The sequence below is a fragment of the Zootoca vivipara genome, chromosome 3 (genome assembly GCF_963506605.1).
Source record: "Zootoca vivipara chromosome 3, rZooViv1.1, whole genome shotgun sequence".
NCBI classification, from domain to species: domain Eukaryota; kingdom Metazoa; phylum Chordata; class Lepidosauria; order Squamata; family Lacertidae; genus Zootoca; species Zootoca vivipara.
Genome location: NC_083278.1, coordinates 30,027,009 through 30,046,469, shown reverse-complemented (window position 1 = coordinate 30,046,469; position 19,461 = coordinate 30,027,009). Strand labels below are relative to the sequence as shown.

The 19,461-nt window shown below is 44.7% G+C and overlaps 1 protein-coding gene across 2 annotated transcripts; it reads left to right on the top strand.

Annotated features, from left to right (window-relative positions):
- Window positions 1–800: 800 nt before the first annotated feature.
- Window positions 801–18,278, top strand: LOC118082370 (glutathione S-transferase 3). 2 transcript variants are annotated; one of them, XM_035109808.2, is made up of 7 exons: window positions 801–895; window positions 10,615–10,721; window positions 11,370–11,421; window positions 13,342–13,474; window positions 14,679–14,820; window positions 15,596–15,727; window positions 17,950–18,278. In XM_035109808.2, the coding sequence occupies exons 2-7, from the start codon at window positions 10,635–10,637 to the stop codon at window positions 18,073–18,075; spliced, it is 672 nt and encodes a 223-aa protein (XP_034965699.1). In that variant the 5' UTR covers window positions 801–895; window positions 10,615–10,634; the 3' UTR covers window positions 18,076–18,278. The 2 variants fall into 2 exon arrangements, with proteins under 2 accessions (XP_034965699.1, XP_034965700.1); XM_035109809.2 differs by having other exon boundaries at window positions 825–969.
- The last annotated feature ends 1,183 nt before the right edge of the window (window positions 18,279–19,461 follow it).

The following is a 19,461-nucleotide window of genomic DNA, read 5'->3' as shown; positions in this document are numbered from 1 at the left end:
TGGCAGGAGCTGGGACAGACCAACAGGGGCTCACCCCATTGTGGGGATTCAAACCGCCAACCTTTGGATGGGCAAGCCTAAGAGGCTCAGACCGCAGCGCCACCCTCGCCCTACAGGGCCACCTCAGACCAGGAGCTGGTCCTCCTATTCTCTCATCAGGAATTCAAGCAAATGGAAAATTAAGGTTGCCTCATGCATGATGTGACAGGAAGTGTATGGCTTTACACCTGACAGGAAGCCACTGGCCCTGTCAGTCTGAGATGCATAGGGCAGCTGCGGTAGGGAGTTGCATTAGGTCCTGGCTCACCAGAGGTGGAAATACATATTTTGCTGCAGGTTTAATTCTGTTTGGTGGTTGTGGTGGTGCAGTACCTTTGGAATCATAGCAGATTCATACCTTAATGGATCCATTAAGACCCATTTTGCTCAGTGAGGTCATGTGGACTCCAATCCCAAGCACTGCTTGCTCAGATGCATTTTACGGCTTTTCTCCCAGGTAAGTGTGAAGCCTTTGATCAGCATGTGATGAATATCATGCATTGTAAATCCATGAAAAATGTGCAGCTCTGCACACAGGATTCCCTCAAATACAAAGCATAACGGACCCTTTCTCACCTGTTTGAATGCGTGATACGGTACATTTTGATTCACCTTCAAAAAACAGTAAATCCAGCCGTTTCAGATAGAACATCATTTATTCGTGCATGCCCACATAAGTTTAGTAATGTTAACCAAGCCCAAGTTTCTGCTTTTTGTTTTGTTTTTTAACTGAATGGTAAGACAAGAGGAAGAGACTCCCCCAAAGTAGGTGGAGTTTCCTGGGCTGCAGGACTTTTGAAGGCACAATTTATCTGCGTGTGGAGAAAGAGATCAGCTAAGTTCGGCTTTGCAAAAGGTTAGTACTGGAGGTTGGAAATAAGCAACTTTTCCAGCCTTAACAGGTGCAATCCTATACAGGTCTACTCAGAGGTAAGCCCCATTGAGTTCAGTTGAACTTGCTCCCAGGTTAAGAGGGGATAGGATTGCAGTCTAAGAGACTTTAAATTCGCTGCTGTGTGGATATTGGGTTAAATATCCACCCCAGAAAGCTGCATGCAGCAAGGCAAGAGTATTTTACCTTGCCTTTGACATGAGGAAGGAGGGGATAAATAATTGTATTTTAATTGATGAAAGCAAAGAAAGTGGGACTAAAGCATGGGGTGGATTAGCCAGGGCAAAAAGGGAAAGTGTGGGGTTGGTTAAAGGATGCTAAGATAAAGAGTGGCTGACGTTCAGTTAGATGAAAGCAATCTCAGAGTCATGATGGGTTTGACCCCCATGCTGGGCAAAAGATTCCTGCACTGCAAGGAGTTGGACTAGATGACCCTCGTGATCCCTTCCAACTCTAAAAGGCTGTGATTCTGTGTTTCGCTTTGAAGCACAGCAAGAGGTTGAAGAGCGTTCCCTCTTGCTGTGAGAAATGGGGATTTCACATGGTTTTCCTGCATATATTCCTGAATGTTGCTGGAGGGAAGGGGAACATTGTTGAGGCTCTTCTTTTAAAAGAACAAATAGATTTCCGGGGGGGGGGGGAGCCAGTGGGGAATGAAGTACCATCATTTTAAGGGGCAAAACAAAGCCTGTAATCTCTGAGCATACTGCCCTGGCACTTATTTCTGTAATGGCACTTATTCAATGGCACTTATTTCCCTAAGCACACTTTCCTGGAAGTAAGTACCAGCAAGACTTACTTCGAAACCAACATTTTGTTTTAAAAAAATGGGAGGGTGGGAGCTGAGTTTTAATAATATTTATTATGCACATTTTTTCTTTTAAACTATTGCAAAACATCCCTCAACTTTAGGATTGGTTTAGGCATACAACAGCACCTGTTGATTTGATGGCCATATACATTGCAACAACAACAAAAAAAAAACCCCAGAATATGTTGCTTTTCTGCATACTTTTAGGTGTAGAGAGGGCTGTACAGAGCTGAAGGCAGCTGGGTACACTAGACCCAGGTATTTGGGGGGGGGGCTAAGGCTGGGGAGGGGGCACTAGGGACCAGCTGCTTTTCTGTTTGAGTTCATAACTTTATTCTTACAAGTCTCCTGTCCTGAGTCTCATGCAAGCTCTGCATGGGCCTGGGTGCAGATAATACAAGAGTGAAACATGTGCAGTTAAGATGATAGCCTATCCAACAGTACAGGTGATTCCTGATAGGCTGTTTACCCATAAGAGTGCCTCTTTAGCAGGGTTGTTTTTGCGTGAAAATATGAAAAAATGCTTTGCTGCTGGCATCTGCCTCAACTATACACACCAAATAACTTGTACAGTATAGGCTGCAGAATCTGCATGTGGCTGCACAAAATGAAACAGTGATGACATCACTTTCCTGTTTCTACATTGAGAAGTGGTCACCATTGAACCACACCAATGCAAAACGGCTCATCTTCTCATTTCTTTGGAAGAATTACTCAAACCCCACCTTTGTTAGTCTAAAGATTGCCCCGTTTCTCTTTACTGTATTCCTGTTTCTTACCGGTACCTACCAGAGAACCTCCATTGGGCACGGGAGAGAGTCAGACCTGGATGGAGATGCTTGGGTTTTGCATTTCCAGAGATGGGGAATAAGCTTATCCACATTTCCCCTTGTCCCTCCTGCTGCTCCCCACTCCTCCCATGGGGAAAACTGCTCTTTAGAGCTCAATCTAAGCAAATGGCACTTTGGGTTTTCTGTGGACTGCCATTTCCCCCAATTTAGAGCCAAAGAGCGGGTTTTCTCTGGGAAAGGAGGAGAATACTGCTCCGACCCATCTTTTCTAGGCACAAGAGAAGCAGAAGTGTGGGTGAGCCCTGTGTGTTTCTCCCTCCTGATAGGCCTTGTGCGAACCTGGAACCTGCACGGCTCCTGACAGAGCATCACTTGAGTATCTGTTACCTTCTCCCACCTTCCATCTGAAGGCTCCTTAATAGATGCAGGCATGCAGAGCCATACTTTGGGGCAATTGTTCTTTCTTCCCTTCGCCTTGCTTAGTTGGCCAACTAGGCTGATAAAGGGTTCTGGAGAACAAGAAACTCTGCACAATATTTTGTGACATTTTGGTTGGCCTAATAAATACTATGGATTTTGGAATTTTTAAAATGTGGGCCAATACTTTCCTGCTGTAGACGAATGTCCCCTGATAATAACTTGATTCGTCCCTCAAGGAAATACCCTTTCCCCCTTTTAGTTGTCTCTAGCTGGAAAATTCAATTGTCTTCTGTGACGACCCGGGTCCCACTCTACCTTACTATCACTGCGACACAGGAATCCAGAGGGGAAAACACCCACCCTCTTCTCCTGCCGCCTCAAAAATAAACCCCTTTTCCTGATGGGTTTCTAAGTAAGTAGAGCCTTCCAGCCTACGTGGCCTGGTACCTTAAGAAACTCTAGGCTGTCCCCCAGGAATAACCTCTTGCCTCCTGTAAAGGGTCTCCCTCAGTTGGATTCCCCCACTGTAGAAGTTTGCCCTAGGCACTCTGGCAACTTCTTGGCACCTCAGGTTACCCTTCTAAGCCTCCTCCGTGTAACTTCAGGACACAAACCACCACCTCCCTGCCTGAGGTGAGTTTGGTCCTCTCTTGAGTCACCACGGCTGTGAGTCCTGGTACCTCGCTGGAAAAATACAAACGGACCTCTTGTTGGCAAAAACAGAGATGAAGTTTTATTGTGTTAAAAACATAAGTGATTCTTTAACGTGTCATTTATTAATTAGCTTTGTTCCAGTTGTACAAAATAAACTCAGTCAAACATTTAACTTTAAGTTTTCCTAGCCTCTTAACTGTCTTCATATAAGCCACCACATAACATCACACCACACCTTCCTCCCTCTCCCTCCTAACTCACCAAACCGACTCTCCCTCCTTTCAAACCGGGCACAGTCCCGCCCCCATCAGAGTTCTATGCCAGTCAGGCTGGAGGTGGGTTAACTCTTTGCCAGCCGGGCAGAAATAAACATTTTAAAAGTGCTTCAATTTGTCACATATCTCCCCCACCACAAAGACATTGCGTCGGCTTGCTCTTAACTAACTAGAGCAATGCCAAAGCAATGGGCTTGGGGTCCAAAATACTTCAAGGCATTCTATAACATTCATATTACAAAGTCAACTAAATTAACATCTCATAAACTTGTACACAGATAAACCATGTTTGGCATGTGTCAGACTATAATGCCTAAGCACAAATGTTCTGCTAGGGTTATTACCGTTTCATATAATAATTTGCACCATCCTATACCTCTCAAAAATACCTGGATAAGGCGTCCGCTATGATGTTTTCCTTCCCACTTATGTGCTTACCCTGTGTCTATTACATGAGTTGCTAGGCTGGTCCTCCCTGGGATGTTTGAGAAGATCTGGGCAAACTGAGCAAGGACTATTTTTAACTGCTCCTTTTTCTCTGGGGTCAGACTTTCATCGAATGACGCCTCTGCTAGAGTTGTGCCATTCCTCAGCTCTCCCCACCCAGTTAAATGAATTCCTTGGGTCATCTTCCCCTTTACTTGTAACACCAACTTATTTCTGTCAAAATAAGGCTTAAGTAAATTTACATGAAAGTTTTTACATCGGTTCCCTTCCCCATCTAACTCTACCAAATAGTTCACCGCTGATATCCTCTCGACCACTTTGAAGGGACCGTCCCACGACATCTCCAACTTCTTTCGACGTCTTGTTCTTAACACGAGCACACTGTCACCAGGCTGGAAAGTTCTGTCTCTTGCGTGTGCATCATACCACTGCTTCTGTCGACGCTGTGCCTGCTGCAAGTTGTGAGCAGCTTGCTCCCGTAGCTCTTGAAGGTCGCTCTGCAGCTCCTGTAGATACGTCACAACATCAGGGCTGTCGATCTGCTCCTCCCCTGACCACGCTGCTTTCATCAAGTCTAGGGGTCCTCGTGGCTGTCGACCAAATAGGAGTTCAAAAGGACTGAACCCTGTGCTCTCCTGCGGCACTTCGCGATAACCAAATAGGAAGTGTTGCAGCCTCTCATCCCAGTCGTTAGGATGATTGATGGAATAGGTTTTTAGCATCCGGCTCAGGGTCGAATTAAATTTCTCCGTCAAGCCATTCGACTGTGGATGATAAGCCGTAGTTTTAACATGCTTAATTCCACAAAGAGTTAAAAGCTCTTCCATGGTCTTGGACGTGAAGGATGTCCCTAAATCTGTTATAATTTCTTTGGGGAATCCCAGCCTTAAGAATACCGACATGAGGGCTTTTGCTACAGTCTTGGAATCAATGTCCTTTAGAGGTATTGCTTCTGGATAGCACGTAGCATAATCCACTAGGCATAAAATAAACTTATTCCCCCTTTTAGTAACTCTGGAGATAGGCCCGAGGATGTCCACTCCTACTCTGGAAAAGGGCTCAGTAATTACGGGAATAGACTGTAACAAGCCTCGCGTTTTGTCCGCTCTTTTGCCTGCTTTTTGGCAGATCACACAGGACTTGCAATACTCTTTGATGTCTTTGCCCATCCCAGGCCAGTAAAATCTTGCTTGGATTCTATCACTAGTCTTTCTAATGCCTAGATGCGCTGCTGAGGGTGCGTCGTGTGCCATTTGTAGCACTTGCAACCGGTATGCTCTTGGCAACACTAACTGTTTCTTCCTTTCCCAAACAGCAGCAGTTTTCCTCCTCCTAGAAATTCTATACAGTCTTCCCTCAATGGTGGTAAATAAGCAGGGGTTCTCCACAGTTACTTCTGCAGTAGGACTTTGTGCTTTATCCCACAGCTCTTTTATAGTTTCATCCTCTTTTTGATCACTCAAGAATTGGGCACCGTGCTCCTGGACCACGGGCACGCTAATCAGCCCTTCATCCTCACCAGGCTCTATGGGTGACTCTATAACTGCAGGAGGATTACTCTCAGTGACTTGAGACTGTGACCTAGTTATCACTTGAATACGGTGCTTCTGACTAGCTAGGTCATTCCCTATTAAAAAGGGTACCTCCAATTCATTTAGGATTCCTACTCTCCATTTGCCACAAAATCCTTTGTAGGTAATATCAACTTCAGCTAATGGTACTTCAAAATGTGGGCCCCATATGCCTTTTAAACTATAGGACTGACCCTTGAGGTACTGCTCCTTTGGAACAAATTGGGATTTAACAAGTGAGACTTCTGCTCCTGTGTCCCTCAAACCTAAAAAAGACTGACCATTTAATTCAATAGGCTCCATGTAATCTTGGTTGCACTCCTGCTCAGCCCTCCAGACCTGTAAGACCTTAGAAGTAGTCTCAGCTGGACTGTCTGATTTCTCTGAGCCTTCTGTCTGAGGCGAGCTATTTTCCTGTGACTGCATTACCAGTTTTACTTGTTTAGCTGCAGTAGGTGTAGTTTGCGACTTAACCAGCAGGGGGCACCTGGCACGTACATGGCCCTCACGATTACAGAAAAAACAAGTGATTTTCTTAGACCCTGTCTTGTCAGAAACTGATTCCCTGACAGGAAAATTTTCTTGCCTGTCTTTATTTTCTCTGTTTCTCCATGGAGTACCCTTCTGTGAGTGTTTTGGGAATGCTATTTCATTGAAATCTCCTTGTAGTTCGTCTAAGACCTCAGCAACCTGTGCCACAGTTTTCAGTTTTTTATCCCTCAAGAACCAACGTAAATTGCTAGGGATTTGCTTAAAAAATTGTTCTAAACAAATTAATTGTTTTAACTCATCAAAGTCCTTCACTCCACTCCCTTGAATCCATCTGTCAAGTAATTTATCTAAGCGGCTAGCTAGTTGGGCATAAGTCTCTTTATGTTCCTTTTTTGCCTCACGAAAAGCCTTTCTGCTTTGTTCAGCCGTGAGTCCACATCGAACCCTGACCCTTTGCTTAAATACTTGGTAACTTGACAGCTCTTCTTCCCTCAGGTCAGCATAAATTTCACTTAGTATCCCACAAACTTGAGGTCTTAAATAAAGCATCCAGTTCTCCTCAGGTATTTGAAATTCCACACAAACGCGTTCGAAGGTAAATAGAAACGATTCGACATTATCGTCTTTTCCAAATTTGGGGAACCTTTTTAAATTAATTGCGATACTATCATTATTAACTGGGCTACTAGTTAATTCTGATCGCAAACGTATCTCTTCAAGCTTCATTCTGTCCTGTTCTAATTGAACCCTTAACCTCTCGGACTGCATTCTCTCCTCAGCTTCCATTCTAGCTTTTTCCCTCTCACTTTCAGCTTCAATCCTAGCTCTTTCTCTCTCACTTTCAATTCTGGCTTTTTCCCTCTCACTTTCAGCTGCTATCTTTTCCCTCTCAGCTTCAATTCTGGCTTTTTCTCTCTCACTTTCAATCCTGGCTTTTTCCCTCTCACTTTCAGCTGCTATCTTTTCCCTCTCAGCTTCAATTCTGGCTTTTTCTCTCTCACTTTCAATTCTGGCTTTTTCCCTCTCACTTTCAGCTGCTATCTTTTCCCTCTCAGCTTCAATTCGGGCCATCTCAATTCGTAGTTTCATCAGTTCTACCTCAGAACCTGGGCTTCCCTCAGCCCCTTCCGTTCTTTCATCTCCTTTTGCCTCTCTGGGTTTTCTTACGTGAGTCATTTTCCTCACAGGAAAATCCTGACAGACTCAAACCAAACTAGGCGCGTGAGCTTTGAATTTCGATCACGACGCTGCCACCAAAAATGTGACGACCCGGGTCCCACTCTACCTTACTATCACTGCGACACAGGAATCCAGAGGGGAAAACACCCACCCTCTTCTCCTGCCGCCTCAAAAATAAACCCCTTTTCCTGATGGGTTTCTAAGTAAGTAGAGCCTTCCAGCCTACGTGGCCTGGTACCTTAAGAAACTCTAGGCTGTCCCCCAGGAATAACCTCTTGCCTCCTGTAAAGGGTCTCCCTCAGTTGGATTCCCCCACTGTAGAAGTTTGCCCTAGGCACTCTGGCAACTTCTTGGCACCTCAGGTTACCCTTCTAAGCCTCCTCCGTGTAACTTCAGGACACAAACCACCACCTCCCTGCCTGAGGTGAGTTTGGCCCTCTCTTGAGTCACCACGGCTGTGAGTCCTGGTACCTCGCTGGAAAAATACAAACGGACCTCTTGTTGGCAAAAACAGAGATGAAGTTTTATTGTGTTAAAAACATAAGTGATTCTTTAACGTGTCATTTATTAATTAGCTTTGTTCCAGTTGTACAAAATAAACTCAGTCAAACATTTAACTTTAAGTTTTCCTAGCCTCTTAACTGTCTTCATATAAGCCACCACATAACATCACACCACACCTTCCTCCCTCTCCCTCCTAACTCACCAAACCGACTCTCCCTCCTTTCAAACCGGGCACAGTCCCGCCCCCATCAGAGTTCTATGCCAGTCAGGCTGGAGGTGGGTTAACTCTTTGCCAGCCGGGCAGAAATAAACATTTTAAAAGTGCTTCAATTTGTCACATCTTCCCACCACCCATCCTGGTCCAATTGCAAACCTCTGAACCTCATGATCTGCCATGAAGGCATCAGCATGTGAAAACAGCTAAGGGGTGTGTGTGGTATTTATTTCAGGTGAAATAATTTGATCACCTTATTAATTAGAATGAAACAACTACTTTACATATTTACATATGCAATTTTTGCAGCCAGCATACTGTATCTTGATTTTAACAAGTCCTAAGTTTCCTGGAAGCTCTTTGCTTCCCCCCCCCTCTTGCAATTACATTCAACATCTCTGATGTGCTGTGGATTTCATTCCAGTCTTAAAATATACGCTACCGAGGCTGATATAGAGCTTTTGAGCTATGCATTGTTTACAGAAAAATGATCTTACAGCAGCGTCCAATCCACCAATATTTTACGGACAATTGAAATTTGAGTGTTTGCTTTAAATCAAGTTTTCACCCACCTTTGAGCACTAATGCTCATAACTCGGCTTGGGTTGAGTTACTTCATAGTAACTACAACACTGCTTCTCTTTCCACCCCTCTCCTTTGTGTCAGGTATTGCCAAGAAAAGCAGGATGACCTGGCTCAGTCAGACATAATGATCTTGAGCTGAGAAACTATCCTGGTTTCATATTGTGTTTTGTAAACAGAAATTAAAGCACAGTTTCCCAGTTCAGACCTCATGAGAAATGTGGTCTAACTAGCCAGGATATAAGCACTGAAGTTGGACATGTGAAGAGAGGAGTGAATGTGCATTGCACATGCACATTGCTCATTATCGGGCCAGTAAACAATGGCTTGTTGAACCATTCTTCAATGAACTGGATTGAGGAGGATGGAGACTCAAGCAGGGGTGTATTCAGATTGGGGGATTACTGTATTTGTTTTCCTGATTATAATGCTAGCACGGCTATCTTAGATTCTAAACTTTCCTTTTTACTGCATTACCTGTTGTGTTGTGTAACTGCGGCTTTTTGATTGTTATATCGCCATGTGTGCTAAATTTTAAATGGTGGGGGGAAACTGTATGCTAGAATGCTGTCCTAAATTTCATCATGTGAAAATCTGGGTGGTTCCCCCCCCCCCCGGGAAGTAATTAACATGGAAATGAGCATTGACCATCAGCTAGATTATGCTAGTTTTCAAGAAGTGGCTTTTACGCCCTATGGAAGATCACATAAAACATGGACACCCTCAGGTAAGGAAATGTTGGGACAATGGAAGAAAGAGCTGCTTGAATGGAGCCCAAGTTCCATCTTAATGTACCTATTATATTGTGGTGAGTATTGTGGGTAGCTATGTGGTTTAACCCATGTGGGTGGCGCTGTGGGTTAAACCACAGAGCCTAGGGCTTGCCGATCAGAGGTCGGCAGTCCGAATCCCTGCGACAGGGTGAGCTCCCATTGCTCGGTCCCAGCTCCTGCCAACCTAGCAGTTCGAAAGTATGTCAAAGTGCAAGTAGATAAATAGGTACTACTCCGGCAGGAAGGTAAACGGCATTTCCGTGTGCTGCTCTGGTTCGCCAGAAGCGGCTTAGTCATGCTGGCCACATGACCTAGAAGCTGTACGCCGGCTCCCTCGGCCAATAGAGCGAGATGAGTGCCACAACTCCAGAGTCGGTCACGACTGCACCTAATGGTCAGGGGTCCCTTTACCTTTACCTTTATGCACTCAGTAAGCCACACCTTTGAGGGACTGGAGGCCTATTGTATGTGCATGCCTATTGTAATTTCATCCACCCTGCTAAAGAACAAGAGCTCACTCATGTGCCTTGACTGAGTAGAGGGGGAAAGGCTGTGTGGGAATAATGGGAGGCATGCACAGCGTGTTTATGCGCCGAAGGGGATGAGAAAACTAGAAATTGTGTAGATGCTGACTTTCGGCTCCAGCCCAGCATCCAGGAATTGTACCATTCTGTATGCCTGGAAATCAGCACGAGCCTAAGCATGTTTTAACTCAGGTGTGAGTTCAACTGTGTTCGCTGGAGTTTGTTCGTCGCCTTAAGCGTGCTTGGGACTGCAGTCTTTGGAAATCAGACAATCCTTCTAGATCCTTTTCCCTGTTGTAACCACAATAATGCTCAGCTTTTCATAATACATATTCTCTTCATTTTGCTCCACCTAATTGAGCTGTTCTGCAAAATTGTACCTGCATGGTTGTGTGCACAATTGCTGGTTTAACTTTCTCTTCTCCCCATTAAATGGCACTCATCAGGAAACCACCAGCTTAGAAACATGTCTGGGAAACCAAAACTGACGTACTTTGAAGGCAGAGGAAGAATGGAATCCATCAGGTGGCTTTTAGCAGCAGCTGGAGTGGAGGTTGGTTGCTTCTGTTTGGAAAGCTCCCCTCGCACTGGATTGCTCGTGAAATTTGCACAATTGTGTGCTCAGAGCTTTGAACAGGAGATTTTCCAATTCACAGCTCACACTCTTTGCTATTTCTGTATCTACAGAAGAGCCACACAGTAACTTTATGCACTGCAAGGGGTTGGACTAGATGACCCTCGTGATCCCTTCCAACTCTAAAATGCTGTGATTCTGTGTTTCGCTTTGAAGCACAGCAAGAGGTTGAAGAGCGTTCCCTCTTGCTGTGAGAAATGGGGATTTCACATGGTTTTCCTGCATATATTCCTGAATGTGGCTGGAGGGAAGGGGAACATTGTTGAGGCTCTTATTTTAAAAGAACAAATAGATTTCTGGGGGGGGGGAGGAGACAGTGGGGAATGAAGTACCATCATTTTAAGGGGCAAAACAAAGCCTGTAATCTCTGAGCATACTGCCCTGGCACTTATTTCTGTAATGGCACTTATTCAATGGCACTTATTTCTGTAATGGGATTCCCTAAGCACACTCTTTGCTATTTCTGTATCTACAGAAGAGCCACGCAGTAACTTTATGCAATAAAAAGAACTGGCATGACATCGGAATGAAAAATCACTTGATCTGTTTTCCTGTCTTTTTTTCCAGTTTGAAGAAACATTTTTGAAAACAAGAGAACAGTATTTGAAGTTAATCAAAGGTAAACTCACAGTGCAAACCTATATATGCCTATTCAGAAAGGAACCCCACTAAATTCAGTGGGGCTTAAGCCCAGACAAGTGAGCAGCTTTTTTCTACCCATGTATATTTCTGAAACCACAAAATGTTTACCAGAGAACAAAAGTGGAATGTCTGCGTGCAATAAGCAGCAAAAGAAGCAGAATCTTTTTTTTGCTCCAGCCAAGGGTGTTTTCACACATAAAGCACAAATCATGCTGTTGCCCCTTCGCCCTCTGCATTTCCCACATATAAAATGTAAATGTAAAATCTATATTGATATAAATATATTTTAAAATATTTCTATCCTGCCTTTCTGCCCCACAAAATAAAACAAAAGATGCCCAAATGTGTGTCATGAGTGTGTCGTGTAGATGACAAATACAACATGCATTACTGAAGATCTGCATGGGGGGAAAACGTAATTAACATTCTCCCAAAAATGTGTAATATTCCTCAGTGCAAAAGATCTTTCTAATTTTACTGCATGTCATATAATCTAGGCTGCAATATACAATTTCTTCCTTGAAGGCAATTATAGATGGGCTTGAGTAGCTGGGTTATAGGACAGATTATTGTAACGCACCTCCTTGGAACAATAAGTTTATTTCCCTTTAGTTTCCTTGGTGTATTCTTTGGGGGTGGTGGATTATAAATTGGCCCCAAGATCTGACACTCATATGACCTCAGCATGTAGAAATCTGTCCAGATTTAAAGGTGTGGTTGATTCTCAGAATGCTGCAGAACCCATGGGAGGCTGGAGGTTTGAATCCTATGTAAAACAGGGCTTGGGATATAAAGTTTACTGCTCAGCAATGTTTTCTTGGGCTTGCCAATCAGAAGGTCGGTGGTTCGAATCCCCATGACGGGGTGAGCTCCCGTTGCTCTGTCCCAGCTCCTGCCAACCTAGAAGATCGAAAGCACACCAGTGCAAGTAGATAAACAGGTACCGCTGCGGCGGGAAGGTAAACAGCATTTCCGTCCACTCTGGTTCCATTACGGTGTTCTGTTGCACCAGAAGTGGTTTAGTCATGCTGGCCACATGACCCAGAAAGCTGTCTGTGGAAAAACGCTGGCTCCCTTGGCTTGAAAGCAAGATGAACGGCACAACCCCATAGTTGCCTTTGACTGGACTTAACCATCCGGGGGTCCTTTACCTTTACCCTTTTTCACCCAAGCCTTTTAATTATTTTAAGCATCGTTACCCTACTTTTTAGACAAAAAGCTTCCCAGAATGGCTTGCAGAGCATAAAAAAAACAAGACAGTTCCTGCTCTCAGGCTAGCAGTCTAAAGATGTGGCTCAAAAGGAAAGGGTGTTGGGCAGAGAAGAGGAAAATAAGCAAAAGCAAACACCATCACATAAAAACCAGCAGAGGGGAGGGAGAAACACACCAGAGAAAGGAGGAGCCAAAAGGGGTTGGTTTCTTTGCAGAGCTAACGTTGTGGTCCTTGCACAGCACTTTGTTTCTATATGCTGAGCTGATTTTTCCCATCCTTGCAAGCAAACCATGTAAATAATTTGTTGTGGTTTTCTATCTCAAGTTGTGAGCTTGATGGCACCTAGGAAAGATAGGAGAGCTTATTCAATGTGTCAAATGTTGGACTCATTGGTCATAATAGCAGGGAGAAGCTAGCTTTTCTTCTCTGACACCGGAAGAGCCTCCAGTCTATTTGGAAAGTGCCCACACATTCAGAGTATGAGATGTGTTGCAAAATGATAGATTGACTACTTGATCAAAAATTCACTTGGCTGTTTGCTTTCTGGCAGAAAGTGAGGCCACATGCTAGCTTTGAAAGTGCTTCACTGTGGCAGAATCTTGCCACATTTCTTTAATCTCACAGAATAACGATTTTGGACTGATCAATGACTTTGTTTTGGGTTTTTCCTTTGTTTTCCTAAAGATGGATACTTGCTGTTTGATCAAGTCCCTCTGGTCGAGATGGATGGGCTGAAGCTGGTCCAGACCAAGGCCATCCTCAACTACATCGCGGGGAAATATAACCTCCATGGGAAGGACCTGAAAGAAAGAGCATAGTACTTATCACGATTCACCATACTGTACTTGATAGCTGCATTAAAAGACTCTAGTGGTATTAACAGTATTTGCACATACTCACAAATTTGCATTGCCTAGGAAAGAGAAAAAAAGCTGTGAGAGGCCAGGGAAAATATATTCTGGAAGATTTGGGCTTCTGGTTTGGTGTCTAACTTGTTCTAATACCCAACCCATATGTGTGTGCATGTGCTTGTCCTGTGTGTGATGTCCAATGTTGTTGATCACACTCAGAATAGATCCACTGAAATCAATGGGCAAAGGGGCACTTCTTCTTCTTCTTCTTCTTCTTCTTCTTCTTCTTCTTCTTCTTCTTCTTCTTCTTCTTCTTCTTCTTCTTCTTCTTCTTCTTCTTCTTCCCAAACATCCTACAATTATGTGGTCTCACTTTGGCGTGTCAACGAGTAGTATTTAGAACTTCAGCTTACTTTTGGATGACAGAGGGAGAACCCTGGAGACTGGTGGTGCCTTTGTAAATAATGGCATTATTTACATATCTACAGGTAGGATACACTGGAAGCGAAGAGTCTTTCCATCAGCCGGTAGCAAGTCCCTAGGCAGCTATTTGTGCAGTTCTCCTCCTCCTAAAATAGGGGGACCCAGGTGGCGCTGGGGACCCAGGTGGCGCTGTGGTTAAACCACTGAGCCTAGGGCTTGCTGATCAGAAGGTCGGCGGTTCGAATCCCTGTGACGGGGTGAGCTCCCGTTGCTTGGTCCCAGCTCCTGCCAACCTAGCAGTTCGAAAGCACGTCAAAATGCAAGTAGATAAATAGGAACCGCTACAGCGGGAAGGTAAACGGCGTTTCCATGTGCTGCTCTGGTTTGCCAGAAGCGGCTTTGTCATGCTGGCCACATGACCTGGAAGCTATACGCCGGCTCCCTCGGCCAATAATGCGAGATGAGCGCGCAACCCCAGAGTCGGTCACGACTGGACCTAATGGTCAGGGGTACCTTTACCTTTACCTTTACCTCCTCCTAAAATAGCACTCCCAGGCTCAGCTAATTCTGCTTAGAAACTTCCAGTTCTCTCTTCCTAAGGTGGTTCAGAGCATTGAAATAATACATGAGGATAGATCGACAGGCCACATGAGTTAGACCCACCTCCCGTTTTTATGTTCCTATTTTCCCAATGAGTTCAATTTAACAGATGAATTTTCTTTACCCTTGCCTGCCTTGTCCTCACAGCATTGACATGTATGTGGAAGGAACCATGGACCTGATGGGGATGTTTATGATGTATCCCTTTTCTCCACCTGAGCAAAAGGAGAAGCAGCTTGCTTCCATCCTGGAGAAGGCCACTACCAGGTACTTTCCAGTCTACGAAAAGGTATGGCACCAAAGATTCCTACTTGTAGCTACATCAGGGATGGGGGTACCCAAAGATGAGCTACTTGGGATCAGCCTGTGCCAACTCGGTGTCCTCCAGAATTTTTGGACTACAATTCCTATCAGCCTCTGCCATCATCACCAATGGTCAAAGATGTTGGGAGCTGTAGCCAAACAATATCTGAAAGGTTCCTCATTGGAGAATGATGACTTGGACTAATGGCACAGGTCATATTTTTTGTAGCTCTTTGAAGATATCAGACAGGTTTTACTATGTGACCTGAGACTTCTTTGACTATAGAGTGAGGCTTCATCTGTGCTATACAATTAAGGCAGCATTGTGCAACTTTAAACAGTCATGCCTTCTCCCAAAGTTTCCTGGGGTCCAGGTGCACCAACTCTAGGGGGCGGATGAGTTTTGCGCCCCCTCAATATTTTTTGGAAAGGGGTCAATGTTGAGGGGGCCCAGCATGCATCGTAGCTTCAGCAGCCAGCTCCTCCAGAGCATTTGCCCTTTTCCAGACGTTGTGATGTCATGCAACAGCTTGCATTGCACGCACGATGTCACACACACACAATGTGTGCCGGGCACCCTCAGTGTTAGTTTATTAAAGGTGCTTGGAGCGGTTATCATCTTATTTGGCTTATATGATATTTAAATTTAAGTCCCCCAAATGTCCCACACTGTCCCCATTTCTCAGCAGTTAAAAGTACATTTTAAGGTAAGAGAGTACCTTTTACCCAAACCAAGCACGTTCTTTATTGTTGTTTTCTAGGCCCTGAAACAGGATGGACAAGAGTTTCTTGTTGGCAATTGCCTCAGCTGGGCAGACATACAGCTGCTTGAGGCAATCTTAATGGCAGAGGAGAAGAAAGCTGAGGTTCTTGAATCCTTCCCTCAACTGCAGGTAAACTGTTGGTAGAGTGCATCATGCAGAATTCTGCTCTCAGTATATTTCAGAATGACCATTCCCCACATAAAAGGGGAGGCGCATTTTGTGCGATCACGCGCAGCCCCCTGGGATCCCTGGGGCAGCCCTGGAAGTTCGGAGGCCAGTGCTGCCTTCCTGGGCTGGATCCTGGTGGTCTCCACCCACGCAGTTACCTGTCCAATCCAGCTCGGGGAGGCATTGCCGGGGGGGGGGGGATTGGATAGGTAGGAGGAGGTAACCTTACCTTGAACACGGCTGAAGCAGAGACATTCTTGGGAAGCAGTTGATGGCTCCAGAGCTTTCCCACCATCCACTACCAAAAAATTAATGATTGCATTACAGGTTATTTTCTTCCACAGGTGTACACGCACACAGGCACTGCTACGACAAGGCTGCTGTTGAAGGGCCGGAAAGGAATTTCCCCTGCATTGACAGGTTTCGCCTTTCCCGTAGCAATTCGTCACAACTTTGGCGGATGCAGGCCTTGGGCAGAATCCTTTAGTCATCTACATAAATAGGGGTGGGGTGGGGCGGTGACCCCCTGCCCCCATTGCGGTGGCGATAACAGGGTTCCTGTAAATGGGGCTAAGGGGTAGGCATTGACCATACGCAATAGGCTGGCATTGCCCTCCCTCTCCAGCGGCTGCAATCGAGGGGGGGCAGGCTATATGCTTGAACATATGTTCTCCAGAGCTAGCCCAACCCCCACACATGCTGGATAACCCTGAAATTACCCAGATCTGGGGGCTGGGGGCTGGGAAGCATATACGCCCAATGCCTGAGCCAAGGTCTCCCTACATCTGAATGCTTAATAAAGTTGTGGCCAATTTTAATCCCATAGAACGTGGTCTTGTGTCATCATTCCGCTCGGGGGCTGCCTGGGGCTTTGGGGGACTCTGCTTGACCGCACAATGTGTTTGTTCAGACCTCTGGAGTGAGGTGCATAGAGTTCAGTTAAGGCTAAGCTATTGTTAAGGGACTATAATGATTCCATTTCTGGGCAATTGATTCTAGAAAGCTGCCTTATAGGAAGTCAGACCTTTGGTACATCTAGCTCAGTATTCTCTACACCGAATGGCCATTTCTCCATGATTTCAGACAGGGGAACCAATCATTGTATCCAATTTAGCCTAACCTTTGCAAGTAGGGACGCAGGTGGCGCTGTGGTCTAAACCACAGAGCCTAGGGCTTGCCAATCAGGAGATCAGCGGTTCGAATCCCTGCAATGGGGTGAGCTCCCATTGTTCGGTCCCAGCCCCTGCCCACCTAGCAGTTCGAAAGCACGTCAAAATGCAAGTAGATAAATAGGTACCACTCTGGCGGGAAGGTAAACAGCGTTTCTGTGCACTGCTCTGGTTCGCCAGAAGTGGCTTAGTCATGCTGGGCACATGACCTGGAAGCTGTCTGCGGAAAAACGCCAGCTCCCTCGGCCTATAGAGCGAGATGAGTGCCCCAACCCCAGAGTCCTCCGCGAGTGGACCTAACGGTCAGGGGTATCTTTAGCTTTACCTTGCAAGTAATCTGCCCTAATATAAATCGTTTGGGGGAAGTCATTTTCACTTATAGGAGATTTTTGTGCCCTTTCTCCTAATATACATTTTTGTGGAAAAGGTTAATTTGGAGAACTGGGGAGCAAAATGCAGGGAAGTGCAAATGTTGAAGGATAGCTGTGTTTCAGTTTCCTGCTTCATGAAACGTGAATCATGCACTTTCTTCGTAAAATGCAAATCGAACCAAATTTCTCCCCCATCTTTACAATAAATGGGAAGTTGGGGGTTGAGGAAAAACATGTACTCAAGAAGATGTACCCTAGGGAAATCCCCACATAGCTCCAGCAATGCCCAGAGGCTTCCACCTATGCAGCTGCAGCTGATTCCAGCATCTGTTTTCCATATAATAGGAGTGAACCTGTTTGCCATATTTAGATGCTAGCGCCACAGAGTGGCATCCATTCAGGGGGAAGCAGCAATCAGACTATGTGGATCAGATATTAGCTTTTTATGTGCAGGACAACGAGTCTCTCTTTCTGATGGTTGGTTAACGTATATTGGCCTAATTCCTTACTAAATAACTCTTCAGGTTGTATTTTCAAATATCCTTTAGAAGGATGTTAGTCTATACACTACAAGCTATTCTGTTGATATATATATATATAAACATTTCTTCATTTTTGTCTTGTTTTGTAATTTTTGCCCTAGGCTTTTAAAGCAAAGGTGAGCAATCTTCCCACTATAAAGAGGTTCCTGCAGCCTGGAAGCCAAAGGAAACCACCCCCTGATGACGCATATGTCGCAACTGTGCTGAAGGTTCTCACAAGTGACTAAGAAGCTTTGCATCAGATTTCAAGGCTGCTTGCCAGAGTCACTATGAATGCTGAAAACCAGGGGGTCTTTAAATGAATTGATTGTTACCTGTCATGAAAAGCAAAAAGTGGCAATATGGAATGCTGAGCAGATGTTGTTTCTGTGCATGGGGGCATATTGATTTAAAGTGTATAAAGTGCTTGCATTAAAATATTCAACAAAAAGAAGAAGAGTTTGGATTTGATATCCCGCTTTATCACTACCTGAAGGAGTCTCAAAGTGGCTAACATTCTCCTTTCCCTTCCTCCCCCACAACAAACTGTGAGGTGAGTGGGGCTGAGAGACTTCAGAGAAGTGTGACTAGCCCAAGGTCACCCAGCAGCTGCATGTGGAGGAGCGGGGATGCGAACCTGGTTCCCCAGATTAGGAGTCTACTGCTCTTAACCACTACACCACACTGGCTCCACTACACCACAAGAGTGTATTTTCTTTCATACTGCAAAATGACAAGGCTATTTATGCATCCTTTCATTCACATATTTATAACCTCCCATCTAATGCATTCTTATTAACCAGAGTGACTTACAATAATAATTTTTTTTATTAAAAAAACCCACAATCCATAATCAAACACACACACGTAATGTATTGTAAAACAACACTGTTCACATGGCTTCTCCAAAGCTAATGGAACAGGCAGTACGGTTAGCTAAAAAATGCTTATTTTTTGTAACATCTGATATAAGGACACTATTTTTTATCCAAGGGTCAACAGAAGGACAGAGTCACACACTGGGTTCAATATGGTTTCCATACAATGGCCAAAAGGAGTTTAAAGAGTTGGACAAATTTAAGGTGGATTGTCTCATCAAGAGAGGGAATTTCAATGAATTTATGTACCCTCGAGTGGATAGTGGTATGGCTGGTCCCAGTAAACAGTGGTCTTCAACATTCCTACCAGCAGTACTCTGCAACAATGGTTTATTAGATGCATGGTGGCTCTATAATCTAATCCTAAGAGATTATTCTTTCTAATCATTTGAGCCACAATATTTTGGAATAGATCATGTAGTTCAGACATCCCCAAACTTTGACCCTCCAGATGTTTTGGACTACAATTCCCATCGTCCCTGACCACTGGTCCTGTTAGCTTGGGATCATGGGAGTTGTAGGCCAAAACATCTGGAGGGCCGAAGTCTGGGGATGCCTGATGTAGTTCTTTAAAAATCCCTGTCTGATAAAATAACAATTTGATAATGGATTTCATACATGCATCAGACCATGCTCCAGTCATTGTTGATTTCAACGCTACGAGAGGGGGTTCCGAGATCCTTCTTTTGGTGCCTCCCAATAACTCTCTTAACACATACAGAAATTAGGAACAGACTAACAGAATTGATAGCCTAT

Bases quoted from the DNA above. Each gene is read 5' to 3' on its own strand.
- LOC118082370 (XM_035109808.2), top strand. From the start codon at position 10,635: ATGTCTGGGAAACCAAAACTGACGTACTTTGAAGGCAGAGGAAGAATG. The intron at 11,422-13,341 runs GTAAACTCACAG...GTTTTCCTAAAG, and splicing joins GTATTTGAAGTTAATCAAAG to ATGGATACTTGCTGTTTGAT. The intron at 13,475-14,678 runs GTACTTATCACG...TTGTCCTCACAG, and splicing joins GACCTGAAAGAAAGAGCATA to CATTGACATGTATGTGGAAG.